The 23,812-nt window shown below is 43.6% G+C and overlaps 1 protein-coding gene across 1 annotated transcript in view; it reads right to left on the reverse strand.

Annotated features, from left to right (window-relative positions):
• The window catches only part of LOC109864636 (synapsin-3-like), a 136,499-nt gene extending 113,001 nt beyond the window's left edge, over nt 1-23,498 (reverse strand). Inside the window, exons 1-2 of the mRNA XM_031797327.1 lie at nt 23,177-23,498; nt 16,868-17,277 (exon numbers count right to left, since the gene is read on the reverse strand). Of these exons, the coding sequence (XP_031653187.1) occupies nt 16,868-17,247 (380 nt within the window). The 5' untranslated portion in view covers nt 17,248-17,277; nt 23,177-23,498. The remainder of the gene's footprint in view (nt 1-16,867; nt 17,278-23,176) is intronic.
• Nucleotides 23,499-23,812: the final 314 nt, after the last annotated feature.

Raw genomic sequence — 23,812 nt, forward strand, 5'->3', positions numbered from 1 at the left:
AGTTTTTGCTCCAGATAATATACTTGTGTTGGCAACCGTAGCAACAATAAAAGTGCCGGGAGATTGGATCAATGTTGATTTATGGAGATGCAGTAAAAAAACAAAGCTTGTGAGGACTATTGGAAAGCTTAGGCAGCCAGAAAGTGAACTTTTCATGAACTACTGTACCTTGCAGACTTTCAGATGGGAGTCACGGATTTAAAGCCCTAGATTTCACCTAAAGCCATGATCTACTACCTTATCTTAAGGGGTTTTATCACGTTTTCCATAGCATCCCTAGCAAGTCTCCTCCTCTAAAATAAAGAGATATGTCTTATTCAACATGAGAAAACGTTTACATCGTTTTCATTTGAACCCTGTTTGCAATGCCACCTGAACACCTACTGATGCATATATTGTGGTAGCTGACAGAAGGGTGTTGACCCAATTCCACTGGACCCTGTTAAAGTGTCTGCAAAATGACTATCAGAAACTAATGTGGTAATGGAGGCCCATTCAAACACTTCTGGAGCTTTAAGTTTCCCCTACAACGCCAGCCAAGTGCATGGAATAGAATGGAGACATGCAGACAGACAGACGGTAGCAGGAGGGTTCACAGAGAACTGATATCTGTAGTAGCACTACACGGCCATCAATTCATCCACACATTAAACTGAAGAGAGAGAACTAGCATGCCTAAATGCACATTCGTACACATTGTCTTTAACAAATAGTAAGGAGGGGGAAGAAATCGGCACCATGATACAGACCCGTTGCCAAAGCAGCAGCCAAATATTTGGCATTTAAAGGCTTTTACGAGTTGTACTTCTCTCACAGGGGTATTGCTCAATAGTTAAAAGGTTGAGCTGCTGCTATTCTCCACTCTTACTCCACCTTTGATTTGGTAGCCTGGTCTCAGATGTGTTTGTGCTCTCTTGCCAACTCATATGGTTATTGTCAATCTGGCAAGGCGCGTCTATTGTACTGAATTACAGTGATATAAAGAGATGATGATAAAAAAGAGAAGAGCCTCAAGGGACAAATTACACCAAGTGTGTAGGTCTACATGAAAAGGGCCATGCTGCTACTACAAAGCTCAATTTTTGATGGTGCACTGCTCACTCTATACTGAGTAAACAAAGTTAATCCCCATGTGTTTGAAATGGAACGATTACAACAGAACAAGGCCATGTATGTGCCACTTGAACAGATCTGTATTGTGGTGGCAGACCATATAGCTGTTCACGGGTAGTATTGAATGGTCAGAGGTAACCCAGGGAGCAATGCTCAGCACAGGTACAGATTCACTCAGAGTTTTCCAATAGGTTATCAGCTAGCACCACCTGCTGTTCATAACTCAGTGTTACTCTACACAGAGATGCAGTGAACGTGGAGAAACACATCAGCGCTCAAGTAGGTTGTGATCTTGTGGCAAGTGGACTACAGTGCCTCAGTGTGGCCAAAAATGAAACACCTCAGTTTTCATATGGTAATATCCCAATGCTGTTTATATCAAACACTATGCATGAAAACACTTTTTTAAGACCTATATTTATTACAGCCTTTTACCAACCATTGCCACACATCACCAACAATAAAGGGAAGACTGCATGGTTGACACAATACACAAAAACATAATGGTATGTTTGGTAAAGGATTCACTCAAGTTCTCACTGACAGCTTGTACTTGAAAACATGCACTTAGTATGTTCACTTATAGACCTAAGCTTAAAATGGATATGGTGTCTGGGCAAACGGATATGAACACAAAGGTCCACTACACTGTACATACGAGGGACGTCTGCTGCACCGTGTATAACTAGGTCAAGACCAACTTTCATTGGAGATGCTTAACCACATTTCTTTTGATATTGTATCCAGTATGTTTGTCTTTGTTTTTATGTTTGGCCCATGTCTGCACAGAAGACCTATGAAACATTCATACTATTATGAAAAAGATGCTGTCAAACTGAATCTGAACATGCCTCATTAACAAATACACAGCTTTTTTCTTCAGTCTGGTTGCAACTCAGAAGCTAACCAGCTAATTAGCTACTAGCTATTTAGTCATTGTCAGCCACTGCTAGCGGCCTTTACCTTCCGCACAGGCACCAGACATTTTTTTTTTGCCTGGATAATACTTGCCAGCCTGCCATTATCGAACTGTTTTCTCCACTACAACGCAGGATTCCTGCCGTAAGCCCTGGACCATTACTCCTGATCATCACGGCTAGCTAGCTGCCACCGAGTGACCCAGCCCCGAAGCTAGCTCTGAGCCAGGCCCACCTCCCGGCCTACTCAGTGATCACTCGGCTACACAGCTGATGCCTCCCGGAATCTACCCTAACACGGCTAGAATCCACTACTCTACCGGATCCTTGCCGTAAGCTCTGGACCTTTGCATCGGCTCATCGCTGCTAGCTAGCTGCTACCGAGTGGCTATAGTGGCTAACGGCCCTGCCCCGAAGCCAACACCATTTAGCCACGAGCCAGGCGCATCTCCCGTCTAGCAAACAAAATTACTACAACTACAATACCTCTTTTGTCATCTGGCCTAGACCCTTTGTCGACATGACACCCTGCCGTACCACCAAGACTGGTCTGCCGACGGAAGTCTATCCGCTGTGCCCTCAACCGGCCTTTGCCAGACGTCGGAGCAGACGCTTCTACTAACCCCGGCCTGCTAACTTTAAACGCTGTGTCTCCCGTATGCTAGCGTAGTAATGACTACCCCGCGGCTTCCCTGTTCCATCTATTGCTGTTCACTGGACCCTATAATCACTTGGCTACATAGCTGATGCCTGCTGGACTGTTCATTAATCACTGTACTCCGTTTTGATTATTTTTTGTTTATCTGTCGGCCCCAGCCTCGAACTCAGGCCCTGTGTGTTGTTAACCGACCCTCTCTGCCCATTCATCGCCATTTTACCTGTTATTGTTGTATTAGCTGATTAGCTGTTGTTGTCTTACCCGTTATTGTCTTAATTAGCTCTCTCAATCAACACCTGTGATTGCTTTATACCTCGCTTTATGTCTCTCTCAAATGTCAATATGCCGTGTATACTGTTGCCATGGATAGTTATCATTGTTTTAGTTTAATGCAGAGCCCCTAGTCCCACTGAACATGCCTCAGATACCTTCTTTGTCCCACCTACCAAACACGAGGTGACCTCTCCCAGGATAACTAGCGCATCCAGAGATACAACCTCTCTTATCATCACTCAGTGCTTGGGTTCACCTCCACTGTACCCGCACCCCACCATACCCCTGTCTGTACATTATGCCCTGAATCTATTCTACCACACCCAGAAATCTACTCCTTTTATTCTCTGTCCCCAACGCACTAGACGACCAGTTTTGATAGCCTTTATCCGTAACCACATCCTACTCCTCCTCTGTTCCTCGGGTGATGCGGAGGTTAACCCAGGCCCTGCGTGTCCCCAGGCACTCTCATTTATTGACTTCTGTACCTGAAAAAGCCTTGGTTTCATGAATGTTAACATCAGAAACCTCCTCCCTAAGTTTGTTTTACTCACTGCTTCAGCAACACTCCGCCAACCCTGATGTCCTTGTCGTGTCTGAATCCTGGCTTAGGAAGGCCACCAAAAGTTCTGAGATTTCCATACCCAACTACAACATTTTCCGTCAAGATAGAACTGCCGAGGGGGCGCTAGAGAGCGTGCTATGGAGTAGACGTGCTTTGCTAGAGCTCCGCTCCATTTTGAAATAAATTAGTATTTATCTTAACCTCTCACGACCTATATCTTCAAACAAATATGACAAAGGGAAAAGGCACCAGAAAAGGGAGCGCTAAACAAGGTAACTTGAATGAGATAGACAGCGAACCAATTTCAACGTCGCCAACCCACGAGGAGTTAGCTGAAGAGGCTAGCTTCCAAGAGTCCTCCACAGAGCCTACGCAAAGTGACATACTGGCTGCCATAAACTCACTAAGCAAGAAGGTGGACACAAGGTTGGCTGATATCTCAAAGAGTATTGGGACTTTGGCCGAAAGTGTGAAGGCAACTCAGAGAAGGGTGCATGAGGTTGAGCAGACGACAGTCGATCACGAGACCAGGCTACAGGACATAGAGAAACAGTGCGCAACGTTCAAAAATTACAACAAAACCCTGAAAGCCCGACTGGAAATGCTCGAGTCGCATTCAAGACGCCAGAACATCCGAATATGTGGCATCCAGGAGGACACTGAGAAAGGGAAACCCACTGAATTTGTCTCGGAGCTGATACCGGCCCTGCTGGGGAGTGAACACTTCAAAACGGCCATCCTGATCGACTGCGCACACAGATCTCAGGCAACGAAGCCGGCCAAGGGCGGGCCACCAAGGCCATTCATTGTACGGCTGCACTATCCCCAGACCAGAGATCTCATCCTCAAGCTGGCTAGTCAAAAGTTCCCCCTTAACTTCAACGGAGCCAGGGTGTCTTTCTACCCAGATCTTACCTTGGAGGTGAGGAACCAACGGAAAGAGTATGATGAGGTACGCAACAAATGCAGGGCGGCCAACATCCGATATGGATTCCTCTTCCCAGCCCGGTTTAAGGTGACAGTCGAAGGATCAACATGTACGTTTGACAACGCAAAAGAGGCCAATCTGTTCAGCGCCCTGGCTGAGGATACAGAACGGCTGTGTCAGCCGGCTAAATGACCAAATACAGGCCAGGAATGTGTTTGGAATTACGGACTAAGGCTTTTCGATTAGAAGATCAGAATTTGGGACTTATGATTGGTGAGATGTTGTGGCTAATATACCATTGTTTGGCACATCATGTTTTAGCGCCACTCACCCCCTAACGTGAGAGTTAAGTGTTATGTGTTATTTAATATTAGTTTATATGCGGAGCATCTATAGACGACGAGTTAGTTCAAGCTGTATGTCTAGACACCCTAAGGTTTGTGTGTTAGCCAAGGAGTGCTTCGTTTGGGGAAGTCACTCAGTAAAGGGACGGGAGGGGGGACGGGGTCTGTGTTTTATGTTCACGTTCATTATTAGTACAGGTGGCATGACAAGCTCCCGCACGGCGGGACGTTTTTCTTCTGAGATTTGTATGACAGCAACAATTTGCTCTAAAATAAGAAATGCCACATAGTGACAGAGCAGAATAGACCAGGTGGAATAAAGATAGTCAGCTGGAACTGTAATGGCTTAGGGCATGTGGTGAAACGAGCTAAGGTTTTTTCTCATCTTAAATCACTGGGTGCTGACATAGTGTTTCTTCAAGAAACTCATATTAAACGCTCCGCTCAGGCCAAGCTACGAGTCGGCTGGATCGGTCAGATATACCAGTCTAACTTTGATGCAAAAGCGAGAGGGGTAGCAATCCTGATAAGGAAAAAAATTTCAGTTTGTTTACTCATCCTCAATTTCAGATCCTAATGGTCGGTATATTATTGTGGCTGGTACACTGAATTCGAAACCAGTAACCTTGGTCAATTTATATGGACCCAACTTCGATGATCCATTGTTTTTTCAAAGGGTATTTAAGGACATACCAAATATCTCGGATACAAGTGTTATTGTTGGAGGGGACTTTAACTGTACGTTAGATCCTCTTTTAGATAAACAGCTATCAAGGTCACTTCAACAATCAAATGCCAGTGCCTGTCTAAATACATTGATGACAAACCTTAACATTGTCGATATTTGGAGACTGACGCACTCAACAGACAGGGATTACTCTTTCTTTTCATCAGTTCATAAATCATATTCCAGAATTGACTATTTTTTGTTGGACTCCAAACTAATTTCAGCAGCTGAGTCGGTTACCTATCACCCTATTCTAATTACGGACCACTCTCCTGTGTCCATGGTGCTGAAACTCGACAATATGTCGACAGGTCGGCGACCGTGGCGCTTAGACGCATACCTGCTGAAAGATGAGGCTTTTTGTCAGTATTTGAAGGAGCAGATTGCCTTTTTCCTCGGAACTAACGACACAGGGGATGTTGACGACTCCACCCTTTGGGAATATCTAAAGGCCGTCAGAATGTGCGGTGACTACAAGGTCACAGTAAATCGCTGCATACTACCAGAGGAATATCCACTACCAAACACTGAAGATCTGTTTGCCACTCTAGCTGGTGGGAAGGTTTTCAGTAAGCTGGACCTGGCATTCGCGTATCAGCAACTGAAGCTGGATCCGGAGTCAGAACAGTATCTGACCATCAATACACACAAGGGGCTATTCAGATACAATCGCTTGGCCTATGGAATCTCGACAGCTCCAGCGATATTCCAACAAACAATGGATCAGATCTTGGACGGTATAGACCATGTTGTGTGCTTCATGGACGACATCCTCGTGTCAGCACCAACCATTGGAGAGCACCTTGTAGTGCTGGACAAAGTGATGTCAAGACTGGAGAAATACAGAGTGAGAATGAAACGCAGCAAGTGTGAGTTCCTCCAGGACTCAGTGGAGTATCTCGGATACAAGATTGATGCACAAGGCCTGCACCCAACCAACAGCAAGGTGGAAGCAATCGTAAACGCTCCAGCACCCACAAATATCTCAGAGCTGAGGTCATTTTTGGGGCTCCTGAACTATTACGTAAAGTTTGTGGCAAACTTGTCCACATTGTTGCATCCGCTTCACCAACTGCTGCAGGCCGATACAAAGTGGAATTGGTCCCCACAATGCGAAGAAGCATTCAAGACTTGCAAACATTCAAGACCATCAATCTTCTCAGACACCTGTTTGCATCCTTTGGACTAGTCAAGGAGCTCTTATCGGACAATGCCCCCCCGTTCACGTCAAACGATTTTGAAATGTTTCTCAAGAACAACGGAGTAAGGCACATCCTGTCACCACCTTACCATCCGGCATCAAACGGAGCAGCGGAGAGAGCCGTGCAAACCTTTAAGAAGGCCTGGACTAGACTCGAGGTTCAGTCTGTGCCCATCCACCAAAGGCTTCCCCGGTTCCTGTTTACTTACCGTAACACCCCACACACAGTAACGGAATGTACACCAGCTGAACTGTTTCTGAAACGCCAACCACGTACCCGCCTGACATTGTTGAAACCAGACTTGTCAAGCACTGTGGCAAAGCACCAGCTACAGCAGAAGAAAGCTCATGACAGACACTCAAAGACTGTCAGAGAATTCAAAGAGGAAGAGAGGGTGATGGTACGTGATTTCAGACACCCTAAGCGCCTGTGGAACTCAGGTGTGATCTTGCAACGCAGAGGACCTTTGACTTACCAAGTCCAAATTGGTCATCGCCAGGTCAACGTTCATGTGGATCATCTGCTACGGTCCAACGCCCCAGCAGAGACATGCCGAGAGAACAAGAACAATAACGACCCCCAGGACTATTCTACTGACTGTGGACGTACGGGAGAGACAGAGCCTGACCTTCCACCCGAACCTGGCCCACCACAGGAAGCCCAGGAGGAGCGGAGATATCCTATTCGACAGCGAAGGGCACCTCAAAAGCTTGACCTGTGAGTTGAGCTGGTTAAGGAGGTAACGGACAGTAAAACAAACACTTTAATATGTCCTAGATAAAAGGAAAGAAAAAGGACATTACCTGGGTTAGTTAGGACACAAACTCCATCTTCGGGGCAGAATAATCCCCTGGATTTGTGCTGGGCTCTGAAAAGTCTGCTTCAACCCAGTAGTTGAAAATTTTTTAAGAATGCATTGTTCAGATATTGCATTAGTAGTTACCTAACATATTTACCTTGTTCTCTGGGAGTTAAACACTATGGGAGAGGAGTGTAGTATCTGGGATCTACATCTGTTTATATTAGTTACTGTGCTGTTACTAAGCAGTAATGCATTACGGCAGTGTTACGTTACTATACCTAATAGGAAATGCACATGCGCACTGGAATGCCGGGAACTGTAGAGCTCGAGGGGTTTTGACTAAACGAAAATTAACTGTACTCCCGTCTCCTGCCTGGTCATTTCTCCACAACACAAATATTACAGGGGGCAGCTTCTGCACTCGATGCAGGGATAACTTTGGAGGAAATTAACACAGCGATAGCACAATTTCCAAACAGCAAGGCCCCTGGGCCCGATGGATATGTAATAGAATTCTATAAGAAGTACTGTCTAGCTCCACTTATGTTGCGAATGTTTAAACAATCCAAAGAAAATGCCAAACTCCCGCAAACACTGTATGAGGCTACAATAGCACTGATCTTGAAAAAAAGATAGAGATTCCATGGAGATGTCGTCTTATCGCCCGTGCCGTTACTCCCCATAGAAAACAAGGTGTTGACAAAGATATTGGCAAACCGATTGAAAACATATATTTCTGACATCATACACCCTGACCAGACAGGTTTTATCCCGGGCCGACATATACACTACAATTTGAGACGTCTTTTCAACGTAATGTATCACGATCATAAGGTTGAGGCAGTGGTAATAGCTCTTCTCCTGCAGAGAAGCAGAGAAGGAGTTTGACCGGATTGAGTGGAAATATATGATGTCGGTTCTGGAGCACTTCGGGTTCGGAAAGGAATTTATTAATTGGATAAGAATTATTTATGCACACCCAATGGCGTCCGTGGTAACCAATCAAGAAATGTCGCAGTCATTCCGCTTGTTCAAGGGGTGCCGACAGGGGTGCCCTATTTCGCCTGCTCTCTTCGCTATAGCCATGGAACCCCTTGCTACTCGCATTCGGGCATGTGCCGATATAGCTTCTGTTAAAATAAAGGACACACAGCACAAAATGTCCCTATATGCAGACGATGTTCTTTTGTTTTTGTCCAAACCTAAAACTTCTATTGCACCCTTACTTAACTTGATAAACACATTTGGCTCCTTCTCTGGTTACAAGATAAACTGGCAAAAAAGTGAGTTGATGCCAATATCACGGCCTGTGGATATGCAATTTCTGCAATCTACCCCGTTTAGAACAGTGATGGACAAGTTCACAAGCCTTGGCATTGTAGTGACAAGAGACCTTGATCAGCTATTGAAAGCGAATTGGGACATGAAAATATATCAGCTTAAACAAAATATAGATTTTTGGAAAACTCTGCCTATCTCCTTGGTTGGTCGTATAAACGCTATTAAAATGGTTGTCCTACCCAGGTTTCTTTACCTCTTCCAATGTCTACCCAATTTCATACCACAAAGCTATTTTAAGAAACTGGATTCAATAGTAACTCCATTTTTATGGGATAACAAGGCAGCCAGAATTTCAAAGAAGCATTTATGCAAGTACAAAATAGAGGGGGGCTTTGGCCTTCCTCACTTTAAACTGTATTATTGGGCTGCTAATCTGAACATTGTGTCTTTCTGGAGGGAAAGCTTACCTGCGATGAGACAGAAGGATATGCCTGCATGGCTTTTGATTGAGCAGGCCTCCTGTCAACGTTCCTCACTCCCTGCACTTGTTAATAGCCCATCATATGTGAAAAAATCCACTTGTGACTCTAACCCAGTCATTTGTCATACGCTTAGGATCTGGAAACAGATTAGGTATTTTCTTAACATACCCACTGTATACATTGACAGCCCGATTTGCCTGAATCATGCTTTCTACCCCGCATTGGATGATGTGGTGTTTTCACAGTGGAGGGAGAAGGGGCTCACAACAATTGGTAATCTATACATAGATGGTCAGTTAGCTTCATTTCAACAATTACAGGGAAAGTTCAACATGCCAACAACACATTTTTTCAGATACCTCCAAATCAGGAATTTCATAAGGACACATATCCCACAGTATGGCATGAAGCCAAATAGCCCTACATTAGATAGCTTGACCCTTGTCAAACCCCATTCAAAAGGGTCGGTCTCTAGACTGTATGATGTGCTACAGGCCCACATAGAGGTATCCACAGACACCATTAAAAGGGCTTGGGAACAAGAACTTGGGTCAGAAATCTCAGATGAGGACTGGGTAGAAGCTCTCAGGAATATAAACCACAGTTCAGTGAATGCCAGACACAACCTTGTACAGTTTAAGGTGATACACAGGTTACATTACTCAAAAGTAAAACTGCATAAAATATTCCCGGACACCTCACCACTGTGTGAGAGGTGCAAGCAGGATGAGGGGACGTTGACCCACTTATTCTGGACATGTCCTAAGTTACATGTTTACTGGGCTCTCATTTTTTATTATTTATCTAGAGCCTTTGATAGAGTTCTAGCCCCAGACCCATTGACCGCTCTGTTTGGTACAGTTGATGGGAATAACCACGAAGGGAAAGCTGTCTCTCTTTGTACTCTATTAGCCAAAAGGCTCATATTGCAATTTTGAAAACTGGAGACTGTACCTACCTTTGAATATGTGGTTACGGGATTTAGGGAATGTAATACATATGGAAAAGATTCGATACAATACCTCCAATAGAAGTCCAATGTTTTACAAAATATGGCAGCCGATACTGGATAAATGGGCTAGTCCCGCTTCATAACTGGGTTGACGATCTGCTGCTACTCTGTGCTGTACTCCACTCAACATTTATTTTTGGCTTAACTGCACTGCTTGTAATGACTATATGCTGTCTTCATATACATGTACCACCTAATAGGATTTAGTTTTATTTTGTGTGAGTTAAGTTTTGTTTTGTCCTCTAAATTGGCCATCCCATTCAACAGTACAATGAATGTCATTGTTAGTTTTGCTGTCTTTTTTATTTTATTTTTTATTGTAAAATAATAAACATATTATAAAAATAAAAAAAAGATAGAACTGCCAAAGGGGGAGGAGTTGCAATCTACTCCAGAGATAGATCTGGAAAGTATGACAGGCTATGCCCAAGCAGTTCAAGCTTCTAATTTTAAAAATGAATCTCTCCAGAAATAAGTCTCTCACTGTTGCCGCCTGTTATAGACCCCCCCTCAGCTCCCAGCGGTGCCCTGGACACCATATGTGAATTGATTGCCCCCCCCCCCCCCCATTTATCTTCAGAGTTCGTTCTGTTAGGTGACCTAAACTGGGATATGCTTAACAACCCTGCAGTCCTACAATCTAAGCTAGAGGCCCAAAATCTCACACAAATCATCAAGGAACCCACCAGGTACAACCCTAAATCCGTAAACATGGGCACCCTCATAGATATTATCCTGACCAGCTTGCCCTCCAAATACACCTCTGCTGTTTTCACTCAGGATCTCAGCGATGACTGCCTCATTGCCTGCATCTGCTATGGGTCCGCGGTCAAACGACCACCTCTCATCACTGTCAAACGCTCCCTAAAACACTTCTGTGAGCAGGCCTTTCTAATGGACCTGGCCCGTATGCTAGCGTGGAAGGATATTGACCTCATCCTGTCGACCTCATGGTCGTTCTTTAAAAGTAATTTCCTCACCATCTTAAATAAGCATGCCCCTTTCCAAAAATGTAGACTTAAGAACAGATACAGCCCTTGGTTCACTTCAGACCTGACTGCCCTAAACCAGCACAAAAACATCCTGTGGCGGACTGCCCTAGCATCGAATAGTCCCCGCAATATGCAACTTTTCAGGGAAGTCAGGAAAGCGAAGACTTGCTTTTTCAAAAAGAAATTTGCATCCTGTAGCTCTAACTCCAAAATGTTGTGGGACACTGTAAATTCCATGGAGAATAATAGCACCTCCTCCCAGCTGCCCACTGCACTGAGGCTAGGTAACACTGTCACCACCGATAAATCCACGATAATCGAGAATTTAAAGAAGCATTTCTCTACGGCTGGCTATGCTTGCCTCCTGGCTACCCCAGCCCCGGCCAACAGCTCCAAACCCCCTGCAGCTACCCGCCTAAGCCTCCCCAGCTTCTCCTTCACCCAAATCCAGATAGCAGATGTTCTGAAAGAGCTGCAAAACCTGGACCTGTACAAATCAGCTGGGCTAGACAATCTGGACCCTCTCTTTCTAAAAATATCCGCCGCTATTTTAGCAACCCCTATTACCAGTCTGTTCGACCTCTCTTTCGTATCGTCCAAGATCCCCAAAGATTGGAAAGCTGCCGCGGTCATCCCCCTCTTCAAAGGGGGTGACACTCTAGACCCAAACTGTTATAGAGCTATATCCATCCTGCCCTGCCTTTCTAAAGTCTATGAAAGCCATGTTAATAAACAAATCACCAACCATTTCGAATCCCACCGTATCTTCACCGCTGTGCAATCCGGATTCCGAGCTGGTCACGGGTGCACATCAGCCACGCTCAAGGTACTAAACGATATCATAACCGCCATCGATAAAAGACAATACTGTGCAGCCGTCTTCATCGACCTGGCCAAGGCTTTTGAATCTGTCAATCACCATATTCTTATCGCCAGACTCAACAGCCTTTGTTTCTCAAATTAATGCTTCGCCTGGTTCACCAACTACTTCTCAGACGGAGTTCAGTGTGTCAAATCTGAGGGCCTGTTGTCCTGAACTCTGGTAGTCTCTATGGGGGTATCACAGGGTTAAATTCTCGGGCAGACTCTCTTCTCTGTATATATCAATGATGTCGCTCTTGCTGCGGGTGATTCCCTGATCCACCTCTACGCAGACGATACCATTCTGTATACATCTGGCTCTTCTTTGGACACTGTGTTAACCTCTTGAACCTCTGGGGGCAGTATTTCATTTTTGGATGAAAAACGTTCCCGTTTTAAACAAGATATTTTGTCAGGAAAAGATGCTCAACTATGCATATAATTGACAGCTTTGGAAAGAAAACACTCTGACGTTTCCAAAACTGCAAAGATATTGTCTGTGAGTGCCACAGAACTAATGCTACAGGCGAAACCAAGATGAAATTTCATACAGGAAGTGAGCCAGATTTTTGAGGCGCTGTGTTCCAATGTCTCCTTATATGGCTGGGAATGCGCAAGGAGAGAGCCTACACTTTCTGTCGTTTCCCCAAGGTGTTTGCAGCATTGTGACGTATTTGTAGGCATATCATTGGAAAATTGACCATAAGAGACTACATTTACCAGGTGTCTGCTCGGTGTCCTCCGTCGAAACTATTGCGTAATCTCCAGGTGCGTGCATGTTTCCATTTTGAACAGAGGAGAAACCAAACTGCCACGAGTGACTTATCATCGAATAGATATGTGAAAAACACCTTGAGGATTGATTCTAAACAACGTTTGCCATGTTGCTGTCGATATTATGGAGTTAATTTGGAAACGAAGCGATTTCTCCTACACAAATAATATTTTTGGAAAAACTGAACATTTGCTATCTAACTGAGAGTCTCCTCATTAAAAACATCCGAAGTTCTTCAAAGGTAAATTATTTTATTTGAATGCTTTTCTTGTTTTTGTGAAAATGTTGCCTGCTGAATGCTAGGCTTAATGCTATGCTAGCTATCAATACTCTTACACAAATGTTTGTGTAGCTATGGTTGAAAAGCATTTTTTGAACATCTGAGATGACAGTGTTGTTAAGAAAAGGCTAAGCTTGTGAGCCAATATATTTATTTCATTTCATTTGCGATTTTCATGAATAGTTAACGTTGCGTTATGGTAATGAGCTTGAGGCTATAATCACGCTCCCGGATATGGGATTGCTCGTCGCAACAGGTTAACTAACCTCCAAACAAGCCTCAATGCCATAAAAACTCCTTCCGTGGCCTCCAACTGCTCTTAAATGCAAGTAAAACTAAGTGCATGCTCTTCAACCGATTGCTGCCCGCACCTGCCCGCCCGTCCAGCATCACTACTCTGGACGGTTCCGACCTAGAATATGTGGACAACTACAAATACCTAGGTGTCTGGTTAGACTGTAAGCTCTCCTTCCAGACTCATTAAACATTAAACATCTCCAATCCAAAATTAAATCTAGAATCTGCTTCCTATTTCGCAACAAAGCATCCTTCACTCATGCTGCCCTCGTAAAACTGACTATCCTATCGATCCTCGACTTTGGCGATGTCATTTACAAAATAGCTTCCAATACTCTACTCAGCAAACTGGATGCAGTCTATCACAGTGCTATCTGTTTGGCCACCAAAAGCCCCTTATACCACCCACCACTGCGACCTGTATGCACTAGTCGGCTGGCCCTCGCTACATAGCCAGACCCACTGGCTCCAGGTCATCTATAAGTCTATGCTATGTAAAGCTCCGCCTTATCTCAGCTCACTGGTCATGATAACAACACACACCCGTAGCACGTGCTCCAGCAGGTATATTTCGCTGGTCATCCCTAAAGCCAACACCTCCTTTGGCCGCCTTTCCTTCCAGTTCTCTGCTGACAAATAACTGGAACGATTTGCAAAAATCGCTGAAGCTGGAGACTTATATTTCCCTCACTAACTTTAAACATCAGCTAACAGAGCAGCTAACCGATCGTTGCAGCTGTACAAAGCTCATCTGTAAATAGCCCACCCAATCTACCTACCCCATACTGTTTTTATTTACTTTTCTGCTCTTTTGCACACCAGTATTTCTACATGCACATCATCTGCTCATCTATCACTCCAGTGTTCATTTGCTAAATTGTAATTACTCTGCTACTATGGCCTATTTATTGCCTTACCTCCTCATGCCATTTGCACAAACCGTATATAGACTTTCTTTTTTTCTATTGTGTTATTGACTGTACGTTTGTTTATTCCATGTGTAACTCTGTGTTGTTGTGTGTGTCACACTTCTTTGCTTTATCTTGGCCAGGTCACAGTTGTAAATGAGAACATGTTCTCAACTAGCCTACCTGGTTCAATAAAGGTGAATTTTTTATTTAAAAAAAAATGTTAACTCAAACTACATGTCAAAAAAGCTCTATAATACATACTCAGTAACATGTGTCAAGGTCATCTGGCCATCTCCTACAAATAGTTATACAGTGAGCAAAATATCTAAAAGCACTGCCGAGTTGCCATAGGCAGAGTGTACTGTATAAAGCTGCAGGGAGCTCCTTAGACAGCTGAGAGTGATTGACTCAGCCTAGAGGATCTACAGTAGATACTGAAGGGCTTCTGCTGCATGGCTTAATTACAGCTACACAATAAGATGAAAGGGAATGAGACATTTTGGGGTCCCAGATGGCCTTTAAAAGGGAAGAAGAAGAAAAAGTGTCCTGCACACAGACTTTTAACAGCATAGTCTGCTGGGACATGACTTAGTAATAATTCCAAGACCAGTCAGGCCTCCCTGTAGAATCTTAATGGAGAGCTAAGGGCAGCAGCCAAGTTCGGAGGGAGAGATATTCTAGTCAAACTTAACCCATAAGAGTCTAAGCCCGTGGAGGATGGTTCTACTAAGCTATACGGAATTGTTTTAAGAAGGTCATACCCAGGATCACTTCGCTATTTGGTTTAAAATTTTAAGACTCCTTGAAGTATCCCCCAAAAATACCCCAAAATAATTTGATGAAAAATATTTTTGGGCTTACTGCTATTAGCCAATACAAACGCATTAAATAACAGATTCATTTCTTGGAACAACAGATTGCCCCCCCCCAAAAAAAAAAATCAAAAGGAAGTTTGTTCTGAAGTGTCTGTCCTATATCTGCGAGATATAAGAAAGATCAGGAAACATACTTGTATTTAACCTCTTCTTTTTTTTTACTGTCTGAGTAGACCTTACTGTCCGAGTAGACCTACAATTGACCAGAAATACAGTATAGACACTGTTACTGTTGTAAATGACTATTGTAGCTGGAAACGGCTGATTTTTAATGGAATATCTACATAGGCCCATTATCAGCAACCATCACTCCTGTGTTCCAATAGCACGTTAGCTAATCCAAGTTGATCATTTTAAAAGGCTAATTGATCATTTGAAAACTCTTTTGCAATTATGTTAGCACAGCTGAAAAAAACTGACCTTCTTACAGGCTCAAAAAGGCCAGAAACAAAGACCTTTCTTCTAAAACTCGTCCGTCTATTCTTGTTCTGAGAAATGATGGCTATTCCATGCGAAAATTGACAAGAACTTAAGATCTCGTACAAGCTGTGTATCACTCCCTTCACAGAACAGCGCAAACTGGCCCTAACCAGAATAGAAAGAGGAGTGGGAGGCCCCGGTGCACAACTGAGCAAGAGGACAAGTACATTAGAGTGTCTAGTTTGAGAAATAGACGCCTCACAAGTCCTCAACTGGTAGCTTTATTAAATAGTACCCGCAAAACACCAGTCTCAACGTCAACAGTGAAGAGGCGACTACACTGTATTTCTGATCAATTCAATGTTATTTTAATGGACAAAGAATGTGCTTTTCTTTCAAAAACAAGGATATTTCTAAGTGACTCAAACGTTTGAACGGTAGTGTACATGTTTGTGAGAGTCCCACCTTTCCACCTGTTTCATATTAGTGTGTAGCCAAAACTGTTTGGAAGCTACAGATAGAAGGCAGATGGGCTGTACCGACTTCAGACAAGTGCCAAGACACTTGTGGGAGTCGTAGAGCAAAATAACAATGGTTTTATAGTCCAAACCGTTCGGACGCTACAGACAATTTTATTAAAAATAAAGAAACGATTTTCGGGATGGTCTGACAAACACTGCTCTAGCACTGTGACATTTCACCGCAGACGCGCAAGTGTGACATCGACGATGGATTTAGACGCAACAAAACAGATATCGCTTTAACTTTATGGGGATGTTTTATTTTACTACTTCGATTACCACGGAGGCGCAGACATCAACTCCAGGGGTTTAAATAGACCTCCAATGCAATGCATGATTGTTACTTGCATCTAATTGGTGCCATCTCAGCAGTTCCCTTTCTGAATTGGTTTCACTTTATTAGTATGACTAATGCTGCATACAAGAATAGACTTGAGCTATTTTCTGGTAAATTCCATGTGCTGTCCAAGTGGACAGAGGGTATGTGAAATTCTGCTTGAGCACAGTGCATTTCATCTGAATTCAAATAGGTTGTTTTTACTTTACTGTGATATGAAGTAATACTGGCGACATAGCCTAGGCTTGTGTAATATACTGATGTAGTGGTCACTTTCATGGGAGAGAAACATACCAGTCTGTGTGCAGATCGTCGATGACCAGTAGAATCTTGGGCTTCCGTATGACAGGTTTGGCGGGCGCTGCTGGTGCAGCTTCTGCCACCGCCGCTGAAGCCTTGGCTGCTGCTGCGGCGTTCTGTGCCAACTGGGCGGTCTTCACCACGCTGGAGAAGGAGCTGAGGAAACCCCCGGGGGCCGGGGCCGGGGCCGAGCTTGAAGCCGGGGCCTGTGGTGGCAGGCTGGGGGGCGTTCGCCTCTCCGTGGCTGGGGAGGCGGGATTGGAGGTGGAGGAGGGCGGGGTAGGGCGAGGCCCACTCTGCAGGTCCATCATGTAGCCGTTGGGGAGGTTGGCCACAAAGCTGCTGTCGGACAGACGCCTGCGTAGGTAGTTCATGCTGACTGGTGGGTCGGTCGGTCAGGCCAGCTGGACGAGGGGTAGACAGTGAGATCCGAGAGGGACAAAGGAAGGGAGAGAGAGATAATAATAATAATGATACATTTGTAACAATAATAATAATAATAACAATAATTTCTGTTCCCTCGGGCACAATACAATACTCAAATGTTATATGCTACTGTAAATGTGAAAACCAACGCTTCTCATATAAAAATGCATTTGGAACAGAAGGAGTATGGAGCAGTAGGCAGCATCATTGGTGCAGCATTGATGTCAGCTTAGCTCTCATAGGAACACACTGGGCTATAAAACGCAGCCAGCCAGCCACCAATCATTCATGAAGAAGGAAAGTAGGATTGCGCAACCCTGTTGGAACCACAGTGGCAGCCTCAGAAACATGCATATAGATGAGCAATTGCCTTAGGCACAGGAGGCGGCAGGCTGGGGGAGGCCGGGGGGATTCACATTCACAAACCTAGTCAAACACTCCTAACGCATTTTGAAACTGAATCTAAACAATGGCTTTACATTTTGAACTAATAGGCTCATGTTAAAGGGGGTATTCTAGGTGGGATCGACTTGAGGGCCTTGATACAAGCCTACTAGGAGTCACTCAATCACCTCATGGTTTTTAAATCTAACCATCGACTCTATCTGCATATTAAACAGTTGGTACAGTACTAGTATATGGAGCAGCCTCATGTCAGGAAGGATGTAGGGAGAGGGATTCGCAATTCAAACCTGGTTTAAGGAGACTGTAGCTGCCTTAATGCATTTTGAGTCTACCCATCAAAGTGCTAACAATCTGCTTTGCATCCAGAGCGGAGGTAGTGTGATACTGGGCTTGATATAGAAGAACGTCACTCAGATCAGCTGCACTGACTAAGAGGACAATGTAGAGGCGTGCTGATTAGAGTGAAAGCTTGAGTTATGACACTTTGAATAAGCCTCATGAATATTTTCATCTATAGTGAAAGAAGGGGGCTGGGTGGGAGAGAAGGCATTTTGTGGGATGGGTTTGCTGACTATCAGACGCTGATTGATACAGAATTGGATTGTGTGGGTAAATAAGAAGAGAGGATTGCGGAAAAAGGATATGATAAGGCACTGTGGGAAATCAAAACATCAAACATTATAAAAAGGCACTAGCTCACACCACAGACAGCCTTCCAGACTGCATGGCAATACATTACAAAGAATTTAACATGAAATGTTCAATGGAAACTTGCCTGCACACGACATGTAGAATATGTTACTATAGCTGCAGTAGCAGAATACTATAGAGAACATGGCCCTCAAAGGACATATGTTTGTTCATTTTTCAAACTGTGTCAAAGAAGATGTTTAGCTCGGCATTAATGCCATTGACTTTGCAGGGACTTAAAGGAAAATACCGAATACAATTAATACTGAAGCAAATATGGGCATTGAAAATTAACATTATGCAATTTCTTGTAAAGTGTTAACAACACAGAGATTTCTTTACTCAGGGAGCTGTCCACTCTTTGTGGTGCTGAAACAGTTAGAGCCCATCCTTAGAGATCCATCAATCGCCACTAAAGGCAGGGGGAAATCCCTATCTTTATGCCACTACTTGTGCATTCCCCCACTTTCTCACCATCCTTAAACCAGCCTTAAACCAGCTTCCCTCTCATCCCTCTGCACATTTAGTATCGGGTGCTATTAAAGCCTTAGGGGCAAACCCTTTCTCTCTTGAATAAAGACAACCGAGACAGTTTCAACAAGCCCCTGCAGGAAGTGAGGCTTAAAAAATCTGCCCCCCCGTCACTCCCAACCTGATGAGTCGACATTAGCAATAAGGGGTTATCAGTAAGAGTGGAGAGGGGAAAGGAGAGACGGCACACATTTAGAGGTCCCAAGTCTTGCCCTACCAAAAATCTAACAATCAGCCCCCCAGGGCCCCAACTGATCCCCTCTCTCTTAGCCTCTTAAACGACAAATAGAGCCTTGACTGGTACTGCACCAAGGCAGGCAGCAAGGTGATATATTACTGGTAATTTCAAAATTGGTACAAAAATTAAAAACCAACAAACTGGATATCCAATAAAGAATATCCTAGTTACCTCATTTTTAAATGATAATACTATTAATATTGGAAGGCAGTAACGGTAGTCTCTCCTCTGTAATTAATGGATACAGCAGGGTAATGCTAGACTAAGGCGATGTTAAAGACCATGGTGGGACTGTGTTGATGCATGGTGACGATAATAGGGTTGCTGGCACCAGGGTCAGGCGAAGGGCAGACCAAGAGGACCTCGGACCATGGGTAAAGGGGGTGCCAGGGGTGGATGAGAAACTCTGTGACCTTTTTTGAGAGAATATCATAGAAGAATGATGTGTAGCACTGCTGAAGAGGAATGGTGCCCTCATACCCTCAGCACAATATATAGGTGATTATCATGATGACTCACAGAAATAGACCCGAGGTGTTCTGGCAGAGTTTGTATGTGAAGGGATGTGGATATGTAACTGCTAACTGAGCCTAGAAAAGTCCATCGTCTTGCTTTCAAGTGTGTGGTAGAGAATATTTTACATATTAAAGAACATGCAGTGAGCAGAGGGAGCTTGAGTGTCTCCCTTCCGCCGTGCATTTAGGATGTTAGCAGCATTACAGAGTATGTATTATTCATGGCGGTCGATGTGTCTGAGGTCATGGAATTTTTGTCATGAAATATTCTTTTATTTCTTTTGAACCTTTATTTAACTAGGCAAGTCAGTTAAGAACAAATTCTTATTTACAATGGCGGCCCTATGGGACTCCCAATCACGGCCCGGATGTGATACAGCCTGGATATGGAGCGTTTACATAGGGTCTTTACTTAAATGAAGGGAAATCACGATGGTGAGTTGGAATTACAGCTGACTGGGACTTGAAAGAGCCCAAGCACTGAGAATAACAGTTGTATTGGAATTGCATTGCCTGTAACAACATATGTGAAGAATACCATTAATAACAAATGAACAGTAGCACATCTAAAAGCAATCAAAAAAGTAAGAACATAACGACACAATGGGGTTTGGGTCCTCCATCTACAATTCAGCTTTATATTAATAGCTCATCCTACTTTATTTTTTTAAATACACGTGCGCATCTCATACCCGACCCACACGTAGCACACGATTCTGGTCCCCTAGTACTTAGTGATATAACTGACACGGCAGTCGCTTAGCAACCATTTCCTTTTTTACTACTAGTCTAAAAGAAACTTGGCACAGTATCACATGAGTGTGATGACATACAGTATGTGTGAGTCATCGCGATACATCAACCACCTGGCATGCTATACGGTTACCAACGAAGAGTCGGCTGTGTTTTATTCTCACTAGTGCCACAAATGTTAGAATCAAATCTCTATATCTACATAGACTGCTGTCACATACCACATGAACGTCTTCTCAACAAATAATCTTACCTCCTCATCATTAGTAACCATGAAAATAAGGAAACAGATGAGGATACAGTGCATTCGGGAAAGCATTCAGACCCTTTGACTTTTTCCACATTTTGTTACGTTACAGCCTTATTCTAAAATGGATTAAATAAAACATTTCCTCATAAATCTACACACAATACCCCATAATGACAAAGCGAACCCAAAAAATGTTTTAATTGCAAATGTATTTAAAAATATATATATATATATTTACATAAGTATTCAGACCCTTTGCAATGAGACTCAGAATTGAGCTCAGGTGCATCCTGTTTCCATTGATCATCCTTGAGATGTTTCTGCAATTTGATTGGAGTCCACCTGTGGTAAATTCAAATGATTGGACATGATCTGGAAAGGCACACATGTGTCAATATAAGGTCCCACAGTTGACAGTGCATGTCAGAGCAAAATACATGCCGTGAGGTCGAAGGAATTTTCCATAGATCTCTGAGACAGGATTGTGTCGAAGCACAGATCTGGGAAAGGGTACCAAAACATTTCTGCAGCATTGAAGGTCACCAAGAACACAGTGGCCTAATTTCTCTGAAAAGGGGAAAACCTCATCACCAAATTCACTGAGAATAGTAGTGTGAATAAACAATACTCCAAGCCACACCGCCATACTACTTGTTAAACACAGAGAACTGGCCTTTGGGGTGGGCTTGGTGTGAGATTTGAGAGGTCTGTGGGTGGCTTTTAGCCATTTATTTGTATTTCTCAAATAAATCATTACTAAAAAGAGGTTTGGTCCAAATCGGATGTTGGGTACAACATTTAATGAATATTACATGAATCTTTTAAATGTAAATAGCCAATTGTGGTACTATCAATTAGCTTAATTTGTCAGAGTTCAAATAATCTTTCAACAATATATTGTTTCAGGAATGCTTATCTTATTGGTTTCAGGTAGCCTAGTGGTTAGAGCGTTGGGCCAGTAACCAAAAGATTGGTGGATTGAATCCCAGAGCTGACAGGGTGAAAATCTGTTGTTCATCTGAGATGGTGCGTGTTGAAATCCTCTTGTGCTTTTTGAGGTGGAACAACATTACTCATTACTCCAAGTGATTACTCCAACCTATATCACTTAGCCGTCAGCCAAAACAGGCCCCTGGCTGCCTGCTTCCAAACCAAATGCAATCAACGCTAGCCTGATTCACCCAGGGCAGGCCTGAGGCATTATTCAAATCACCTCCCAGCCACAGAGGGTGGCAACCTTAGATGGCCTATCAGCATTCCACTACAGTGCCAGGGCTACACAACCAAGGGCACAAACCGCTTAGCTAATCCCTCACCACTTTATCATAAGCAACCAGTCCTGCAGAGTTAGGAGGCAGAAGAGGATCATTATATTTTTAAACCTAAATCCACATCAACAGTTATCTCCTTGACTAAAAGCTTTTCCATTTGTTTTTCATGGACTGGGATTTCTGCGTGTGTATAAAATACAGCTGAGGCACAGAAATGGATGATGTCATCAACAGCTTAATGTTCCTTGCTCTGTGGTCTTCTGTCTTGTCCATGACGTGTTTGCACAGCATGTTTTGGAATGGGCTGGATCGGGCCTTTCCATGCATGCAGCCTTGGCCTAGCAGCAGTGAATAAGGCAGTGGCTCAGCAGGACAAGAGGGTCAATCAGAGGCATGTAATTTTCATCACCTCTCAGCCACAAAGACATGACAGGTGGGAAACTCAGATTGCCTCTCACTGCAGATGGCCCATCAGTCTGCCACTATGGTGCCAGGGGCGGGTACCCAACAGGTTTGGCTTTGCAACAAGGACTATGCATCCACATTTCTATGTTTACTGCAAGAATGAACATGGATAGGATTATATCGATAAATTATATCGATAAAAGATATATGCATGGCCATACAGCCTTCAGTAGCCTAATAGACATACTGTATGATGGCATGATGATAAACAAACTCGTATCAATTTGAAGGGGGGGGGGGGACAGGAACAGTGGCATTTTCAACAAGTGCGTTCACTCGCTCTACAATAAAATAGCATCATTTGGGTATACGTAATTGATGTAGATAAAAATGCCAAATTCCAAGTATGTTGATGCAGAGGGTTAGGATTCACTAAATATAAAACAAAACGGACTAATGCATTCCTAGCTGCATGCGGGAATTCCCTTTTCACACCAAACCAATCAATAAATCAGAAGATATTCATGAACAGATCATTGCCGCACATCGTCACCGACCACCCCATATAGCATGCAAACAGCCCTGACCACAACGCGCTAATTCGCCTGCGCAAATGAATATAATCAGCGGCTGTAATACGCTAATGTCCCCGAAATAACCGTTTCGTTTGTATGTTGAATAATCGGCTGAGAGCGGTGGACCGAGAATGACTTGGCGATAACAAAAATAAATAATACATGCACACAGACAACACATTGAATTGCGGGCGGCATCAATATGTCAGTGAACATTTTCATTCATTTTTCTGTCATGTTTTACCTGGGAATCTGGTATCACAAAGTGTTTGGATGATGCTCCCCTTGCGCTCGTGTCTCAATCCTCAGCAGCTCTCGCTTCAGCATCAGCATCCACCAGTCTCCTCCGTATCCCACAATGCTGCATGCTGGGAGCAGCAAAATGTATCCATTCCTGAGATCCCCTTCTTACCTCATTGGTCGATTCGCTTGTGGTATTTAATAGCATTCCTCATATTTTGTTTGAGTTGTGGAATATAAATATTTCAAGGATGTGGCAGCATTGCATTTTCAGTTCAGACAAATGCAATGCTGAGAGACAGGAGACACTCCAGACAGGTGTTTTATGGCTACTGATTTCCAGGGAAGCCCTCTTTCCTTGAAAACACACACACACACACACACACACACACACACACACACACACACACACACACACACACACACACACACACACACACACACACACACACACACACACCACAGAAAATATTTAGATTCATTTGGAATCATATATCTTTTGTAGACTTAATCATTATTTGGATTTCAGACAGAAGTTTTAATTTCTGTTATGTATATTCTTGGGACACCAATGTGTTTTGGCCGATCCAGAGTCCGGCAAGTATTCATTCAATTACCTTTGCAAAATGATACCCTCCAC

Source organism: Oncorhynchus kisutch, linkage group LG19 (assembly GCF_002021735.2).
Source record: "Oncorhynchus kisutch isolate 150728-3 linkage group LG19, Okis_V2, whole genome shotgun sequence".
Lineage (NCBI taxonomy): Eukaryota > Metazoa > Chordata > Actinopteri > Salmoniformes > Salmonidae > Oncorhynchus > Oncorhynchus kisutch.